This window comes from Glossina fuscipes, unplaced genomic scaffold (assembly GCF_014805625.2).
Source record: "Glossina fuscipes isolate IAEA_lab_2018 unplaced genomic scaffold, Yale_Gfus_2 128, whole genome shotgun sequence".
Classification (NCBI taxonomy): Eukaryota; Metazoa; Arthropoda; class Insecta; order Diptera; family Glossinidae; genus Glossina; species Glossina fuscipes.
Genome location: NW_023998471.1, coordinates 21,733 through 30,574, shown reverse-complemented (window position 1 = coordinate 30,574; position 8,842 = coordinate 21,733). Strand labels below are relative to the sequence as shown.

Here is an 8,842-nt window from a genome sequence, read left to right as displayed (position 1 = left end):
TGTTATTGACCGGGTTTAGCATTAATCGCTTCACCACAGTTTCAACAGCTAGTAGCTGACCTCCCACTCTTCTTGTTCCACCAAACACAGGCGGTGCACCTAAACAGTCTTGTGAATTTTTATACCTGGTATTCTCAAAATAAGTCCATTTCCCAACACATCTCGCATCCCTAAAAAGAAATTTTCTTTTGTATGGTTAAAAAAAAAAAAAAGGAAAAACTTGGCATATTCGTTATTGCAAAAACTATTTTTGCATTGCAATATCTATGTATGTATTGGTATTACGACGATTGACTGCTAAATATTCAAGCTAGCGAAAAACCCAACTTTATATCCTGTACGGAAATTATTGGGGCCATCTATGGACAAATTCCAGTTTCGCATATACACGCCCGACATAGTTCTCTAATTAGTGTATACATTATATGCGGCCTTTGGCAATAGCTTGTATACTTCACTTTTCTTATAAAGAAGACCTACAGAGAGAATCTCTCGTCAACTAGTGCCTAAATATATATTTTTCATTTACTATGTTCTATGAATTATAAATTGTTCATAATAATATTTCAAAATATTTATAGTTGTGTTTATATATACGTTACACACCTTTTCAAACTTGCGCACTACTAGCTTTTTATTTTAATTCCTGGTAATTTAAAGTTTCGCTTAGAATGACGGAGTAGATGGATGGACAGATAGGAGCAAAAACATTTACATTCTTTAGTTAACTAAGAACATATGTATAAGTTTGATGGATGTTTCAACGATGCAAAGGTGAATTTTGGTATCTTCTCACGTTTAAAAAGCAAATTCTTTGTAACCGTTCGTTTCTTGCACATCATCCTGTATATGTATGCTAGCATAGGTTTTTAATGTTTTTTTTTTTTTTAATTTGTAAAAATTATCTAACACAAGGTTGACATAAAAATTTTATTTTACAAAAAATATCTTTAAGCTCTTGAAATCGCTTGGCACTACATTCTTATAAAGAACTCAGCCGCAAACACACGTGACTTGTGAAATTAGGTAATCAATTGTTATAAACGAAGCTAAAACCTGCTTGTTCTTTATGCAATTTCAAGAAAAAATTTTTATTGCTTATGGCCTTCGTCTTCATAGATGTACTTCAACAGAGATGCACACCGCAAATAAGAAATATCGGTCAAGAAGTTCGTGGACTAAGTAAAAAGACATATTGCAAAATTCGACGATATACGTGAACGTAGTCACTTCGAAGAGTTATCCAGTCAGCTCAATATTTCATTATCATTTCTTGCTGCTCTTTTTATAAAACCCTTTGCCAGGATCCCCATAAATTCTTGAGTTTCAGCAAGAAAAAAAAGAAATGAATACTTTACTTCCATTTGTTGTATATATATTTCTTTATCATTTTGATCAATGCTGGTCAATACAACTTTTTTTAACGAGTGAAAGCAAAGAAAGTTCTCTCAATGCATTCATCCTCTTCGCTATCGCCTAAGCCTAGCGAATAACTAACTAACTAGCGAATAGCTAGATTAACCATATGCGTAGGCACTGTGGTTGTCGGGAAAGGAGAAAGGGAATAGTTTTTGTGAACATTCAACTTGAAAAATAAAGACATCGTGCATCATCATGTGGGAAACATTGGTAGGTTGTTTGAAATTATTAAAAGCCGAGAAGCCACGGTAGTCTCTTGCGCGGTCCGCCGGTACCTTCAGGACGAGTGGATGGAAGCGCTGAGAAAGCCGTGTAGTCTTGTTAAAGGGCTTAATTGGTGGACAAATATCATTTATCGACCGTCTCCCAGAAAAGTTTGAAGGCTTCCGTGCACATGCGAGTTGCACTTTAATTCTAGCCGAATATAGACGGCGTCAATGACATGAACATCGGCTGTAGTACGTTCAACTAAATCGTTACGTACGTCAAATAAACCTAAGCTTTTGACTGCGTTGAGAATATCAAAGGTTGCCGATTCTTCTACATTGACACCACCCAAAGAGAAAGGGTTCGTCATCACTTTTCCTGTGCATTAGAAGGGAGCTTTGAATTTTGGTGGCATCGAAATTAACTTAGCCTTATATCTTGCATTCAATTAAACTGACTATTGGCCTTGTCAAGCAGAGAGATAAATAAGTCGTTGCCTCGACGTAGCGAGCAATTAGACGAGCTATTGTCTGGAACAGGCGAGAAAGTAAACCAATTATTGCCTAATTCTGGCGAGCAATTAAATTAGCTATTGGCTCGACTGATCGCGTAGATAAAGTAGCGACTAGACTAAGCTACTAGTTAAACTAGCTTCTAATACGTAGAGCTAGTGGACTAGAGAGCAATTAAGTGAACTAGTGAGCAGACTATTACTTAGATCTAATGAGCAACTAACTACTGATTAGTCCTCTTTTATTTTTGCCAAGGTCCGAACAAATTTCACTTAAGTGAGCGAAAACATATGTCATTTATACGATTTCATTGATCTCGATTATATATGTGCGTGTGCATATGTGTGCAAGTAAATATATCAACTACTTTTGTGTGCAAATATTATAAGTGGTTTTCAATTTATGTAAATTCCAATAACTCTTGACAAATAGCTGATTCTCTACCCCCACACATAACGATCATAAGTAATACTACGGAGATGTGTATATACTCTGACGATTCGTTATGGTCTTTTGCTTCTGACTTTTTTTAAATTATGATTTCTTGAGTTTCATTATTTTGATGGCATTTTTCTAATTATAATCAACTTGATATTTACACTTCATACTTCGTTAATTACTTTACTTTATACCGGCTTATATATATACATATACCAATACAATGTATATACAACAGCTACACAATATATGCTTAAATAGATAAACAGATCTAAAATAAATAACGTCACCTTTGTATACCAAACAATTCAAGTAAATTTGTTTTGCTTTTTTTTTTAACCTTGGCTTCCATTTCTTTTGAATTATCATTTCTATATGATTCAATTGCTGCGTGCTTAAGTGTAAAACTTCCTCGCACGTTTTTCGTGTTTGTATAACGATGCGAAGATTGGCTGTTAAAATAAACAATCGATACTTGTTAAAGAACAATATTTTCAAAAAACGGAGAGAATCTTTCACGTTACAATCAATTTAAAGTGGAATTTTTCAAAATAAGCGAAAGAGAACACTATTCGCGGTAAAGACGCTTGAAGAAAAAAATGATGAAATTGTTCGAAACTAATTGCGTTTCTTCTTATTTTAAAATTCATGAATTTTCATTTGCTAACCAACTAAATGTTGAGCGGCCACGCTTGATTTTCCCTATTTTCACTAAAAAAGTTTTTGCCGCAAGGCCGTATGGACGTTCTAGCCATCGCCTTTGAAAGGTTTAGGTCCAAAAATTGTACGCAATATCTTCATTTTCACTAGCGGAAAAATCTTCACCAAATACAGCACACAGTACTACAGGTAGACGGACAGAAGGACACACTTAGGTTGATTCAAAATTTGAAACTTTTGGAGTTTATTCCTACGCGTTATAAAGGTATTGGAAAAAATTGATCTTTAATACTCGTTAACATTAGGAGGGCGTCGTCAAATTTTTCCATATTTCCATGTACAGCATCGCTCATAGAATACGCGTTTTGATTTTTAAACATACAACTGCTACAGTTTATGAGTTATGACCAAAAAATCAATTTTTATTCTTTTCGAAAAACAGAGATGTTGTCACTTTACATAGTACTGTAAGCGTGTCCTTCAACAGATTCAATACCAGCCTACGTGCAAAAACTTCCAATGTTTCTGCACAAATTTGAAGCCGATAGCTCAATTTTTGCGCTCAGAAGAATGTTTACAATACTCATCACATAGGCGGACAGACGGACTTGCTCAAATCAATTTAGAATTTGATGCTGGCCAAGAATATACATACTTTTTGAGTTCTCTGAAGCTTCCTTCTGGCCGTTGCAAACGGACGGCCTTCCCTTTGGCCGATTGATAGATGTCTGGTAAATTAATTAATACATGCAAAAATGGAAAAGGGGATATGACGAGTAAGTTTTCCCCTTTTACCTATTTTTACTTTTGAACACATGTCACGGATGCCTGCGGGTAATGGTGGTAATTGATCAACAGCACAGTGGAAGCCTTATGGCGGAAGCAGTCAGTTGATCAATTTGTGAGTCCTGACTGCTTGGGTGCGGCCCTTCGGGGAGTACTCGTGGTGGTTGTGGTTGGCGAGTTCCTAGCTAAAATGGAACAATTGAGTGCAGCTAGGCCTCGCCATTGACCAGAGTGGGGTTTATTGTTCCATACACAATAAACTGTTCTGGACTCTGGTGCTGTTTAGGCCCCTACTCTGTGGGGATTGTCTAACTCGCCAGGGGGCGTAGTACGCTTAAAAGTGGCTTGGGCCACCGTGGGGTTAAGCCTTTCAGGCAGGAACCCACGTTAAACCCTTGCCACAAATTCTGCCGCAAATTCTGGCCGTTGCAAACATGTTGACGCATATATTCCCCTTTCATCGGTAGCGAGAATAATATGTAAAAACACCGTAGCAAGACACGGGTAACCTTTAAATATCTTTCACCGCTTCACTCACTTAATTCAGTTATTCACAAAACGACTTTTGAAAACAAGTCAACATTGTTGTCATCCACGTCACTGTACCAAATTTCATCAAAACATTTCAGAAGTTCCGATCTGTACCTTGAACACAAGAAAATAGGACGGATAGAGAGACAGACCAGCTTACATCGATTTAGGATCAATTTCTGATAATAAAAAATGAATCCATCTCAAGTTTTCCTTGGTGTTACATACATCCGCATAAACCTGATAAACCCTTGCATCAGGAGTGGTGTAGGGTATAAAAAAACGTATATTCGACTTTCATTGCATAATTTAATACTCTTAAAATCCACATAGCAACACTCTATAAATGGAGATATAAACCATAAAAGCTGACTATATAAAGTTGGATGCGTTTTTGGGCGATCTCCGCAACTTTTAAACTTGAAACTTTGAATCAGATCTTCTGTTTAATCGTAATTTCAAGGAAGTGAGAAATAAACAAGCCACGTGCCGGTAAACATGTTCCATTATTCGTAGAAGTGAAAAGTGTAGAATTTTTAGGTTGGGTAATCATAATTTTAATTTCCGCCACTCACGCTGAATAATTATACCTACTACTACAGCGTCTGTGATTGCGTGTTTCTATGCTGACATTTTACAAGGTCGCAAAGTTTTCCGCCCAAAGAGTCAATAGTTTTCTCTTTTTTAAGACAAATATTAAATTATAAAAATCTTCGACATCGGCTATAAGAGTCAAATTTATCATTGCGTAATAGTTCCCTTCCACTCTCTCTTGAGTGTTCCAAATATACGTAGTTGAAACTCTCTCTCCCTGTTTGACTATCTTGCGAACTAATGCAATTTTTAAAAAGATGTATTTCACTTTCCGGACAAAATTTATTTCAATGATTATAAAAATTTTGAGGGAATTAAATCTCAATTTGGATATGAAAGACACAACAATTTTTATAATTAAATGCAAAAGTTACATAAGAGATTTTACATAAACTTTTCACGGTTTAGATAATGATTGTTTGGCGCGGCTTCCATTTCCTTTTTAGCATGCTTCTGAATACAATCCACCACAGGGTTGCCAGTTTCGACAGCTTCTGTTAAACCATTACGTACCGCAGCACATGTGATTGTTTTCAGGTCTGTCGCTAAATCTAAAGCTGCAAAAACGCGAATCATGGATGTCGTAAAACCGATTCCATAATTCCCAAATTCACCGCATTGATAATCATTCGATAGCATATAATGATACTGTGGCCAATACGTTTTCGTGATGAAGAAGACACTATTCGAATCTGCAGGACGGAAATTCTTATCCAAACCCCATATGAAGTGACACGAGTTTATAAGCCAACAGATATTCGAAACAATCATGTAACGCAAAGAGAAAGATACAAAAATTGAATTTCCCAATGTTTCACCAAAGTCGGCGAGCGGGGTATTAATCGGTAATAAAACGTGTAAAACAACAAATAAAATCCAATAGAATCTATAAATGGAACAATGGATACAAACAAACCATCAAAGCATTTTTCAGAATAAATCAATTAGCGCATATTGCGATTACCTTTTCTGAAACATTACTACCTTATCCTCTTCCAAGTCGGACATGTCAATCTTAGCGAGAAGTGCTTCTTGGTCAGCAGTTCGACTAAGCACTTGAGCATAAACGTGCGCTCTCAAAAAATCACGATTACTGTAATACGGATCTTCGGGTTGTCCGAATTTCTCGTGATGCAAGCGATGCAAACGTACCCAGTTATAAATCGAACCCTACAGATGGGAGCAAAAGATATTAAAGATTAATAGAAGTTTTGCTATTAAAAGATGTTCTTGTTAATCTGAAGCTCAACTTCTGCTCACTTACCTGACCCACCAGCGTTTGGCAAAGCATAAGAAATACTTTTAAGGAGGTTGTAGCATTGTAAGCGCCATGTGCCCATAATCTGTGCGCACCCGCTGTAGCTCCCAGTATACCCAACGCAGTCAAAATGAATGCTATAATCCAATTTTTTTTATTTTTTATTTTGTCGTAATTAACTTTAACTTATTACTCACTAAATATAATCGTTAACCAAGACGCGCTAGTTAGCACCGCAAATAAACCGTAAAACCCAAGAGTATGCAAATGTATGTAAAATAAAACGGATGGCCAACTAGTCTCACGTTTCTTATCACCCTCTGACGTTGGCTTGGTATCAAGAGGCATTTCATTTTTACTTATGTCATTCTCTTTAAGTGGTTGTTCTTCGATTTCCATCGCGTAATTATTCTACAAATTATAAAAGCAAATTGAAAAATGAAGTTCACATATTACACGACCTTTGAATTCAGACTGATTTAATTGGACTTTTAATCGAAGTGGTTAAAGATGAATATTATTGTACGTTTAAATACAATTCTAAAATAATCTCTACATTGTTTTTTTAAACATATACGTCGATAATTGTAACATGGTGCTAAAGTTGCTTACTATTTTAACTTGCACTTAAAGTACTGCTTAAAAAATGCAGAATTTTTAGAAATATAACAAGTCATAAGCAAGTCCATTATGAAATAAACTATTGCTTTGACAGCGTAGATAACTTGCGAAAAACAACGGGTTACAGGCGCAGAGCAGCTTCTGCTTGCTTTGAGCAAAGACAGGGAGGGTTTAGTCTTAAGATTCTGTCAGTCGAGATTAAAGCGACTTCCTAATCACCACTTGCTTCAAGATGAATCTTTCAGAAACTTTCTTCTAACTTGATCCAAATCCACTCTCTTTGCTAACGTAGAGGGGTAAATGGTTTCCGCATATTTATTGGCCTTTAGATGAAGCCAAAATACATAGAAAATGAATTTAGGGTTTTGTTCACTCATTTGAAAGCCAGTTGTCTTATGTAAGAGCACATGACTAAAGTAGAACGTGAAATGACGTGAACGCCGTGTTAGCGTGAAAGTCATCAAAATTAATGCGATCTAACCTTCTTTCGGATAGTTTTTGAAAAAGCCAAGCCGGAAGAGATTTTACAATTATCATTGGATTTCGGAATAAACTAAAGAAGGTAGAAGAAGGTTTCCAAACCCTCCAACCAATTTTATAATTCTTTCCAATGCCACGTGCCTTTACCTTTTATGGTCAGCGTAGATTTTGAGCAAGTGTTTTTTTGAAAAGCAAAGAAAAGTTTAATGTGCATATATCGCTTTAGATCCATCACCAATGTAACAGGTATAATTGAAAAATGCCTTTGTCATTCTCCAGAGACTAGTTACGACAACACTTCATTTTGACCGATAAGTACATGGGCGCCTTGAAGCCAAACCGAAATCTGGTGGTTGCGTATAATGCTTTCAGTTGCCGTCACGAACCAATTTAAACGAACGGAAAGGTATATCGTTCATAGCGTAGAAATGTTACTTTCTGCGTAATGAAGGACGGCTAAGCATATAAAGCCTTAAGTGTTTGCATTTAACAAACTTATGTCCAGTTGAAGAGAAACTTGCTACTGCCAACTGCTTCAATTTGTGAAGAAACAGTAATCGGTTGATATTACATCTTTAGAGCCAAACCTTGATCTAGAAGTAAGAACGTCTTGCTGACCACATAAGCATTTCGTGTAGAACGACAAGTGATGAAAACTGAACGTTAATGATAACTTGATTTAAGAAAAATCCGATATGTAGGCATCTGTGAAGCTTTGATCCCACTTACAGTACCGATTCTTCTTCTTTACATTCATACATACTTTCGATTTGTTTCATTGCCGGTTCGCTTGTTACTTCAAAATTAATACAGATTTCTAAGTACTTTCTTTAAGCACTTAAGAACAAAAGTAATTTTTAGATTGAATATTCTCGTAGCTTATTATACAAGAAAAAAAGAAAAAGAAGAGAAAAATATCACTTTACTTGAAAGATCAGAAATTATTTCTTTTTACTTTAATCCAGCACTTTTTTAGAATATACTCCCCTTATAACTCTGTTTAAGATACATTTTTGTTTCTAATAAATGATAGCATTTAGAAATCTTCCTGAGGACGTTAAAAATGCCAAAAGTGTTGTATAAATTTTTCAATTCTTTTACGCTTTCGTATATAAATTATTAAATAATCACTTTTCATGTAAATACCTCTTGAAAAGGATTCCCGTATACACAACACCTTAATTAGCTCGTTAAGACTTGAGCTTACTGCGTTCGGAAAGCTACTAAGCGATTAACAAAACATTTTATATATGTATATGGGCTATTGAAACTCATTGCTTGAAGATGAATTAATTAAGAGCTTCGATTACACAATATAGTACACGATCGGCGACGA

General features: G+C 35.7%; 1 protein-coding gene across 1 annotated transcript; it reads right to left on the bottom strand.

Annotated features, from left to right (window-relative positions):
* Positions 1 to 5,465: 5,465 nt before the first annotated feature.
* LOC119640874 (acyl-CoA Delta(11) desaturase) lies at positions 5,466 to 8,758 on the bottom strand. Its single transcript, XM_038039154.1, has 5 exons — positions 8,653 to 8,758; positions 6,603 to 6,816; positions 6,412 to 6,542; positions 6,112 to 6,317; positions 5,466 to 6,033 (listed from the first exon to the last, which is right to left on the bottom strand). The coding sequence occupies exons 2-5, from the start codon at positions 6,802 to 6,804 to the stop codon at positions 5,532 to 5,534; spliced, it is 1,041 nt and encodes a 346-aa protein (XP_037895082.1). The 5' UTR covers positions 6,805 to 6,816; positions 8,653 to 8,758; the 3' UTR covers positions 5,466 to 5,531.
* Positions 8,759 to 8,842: the final 84 nt, after the last annotated feature.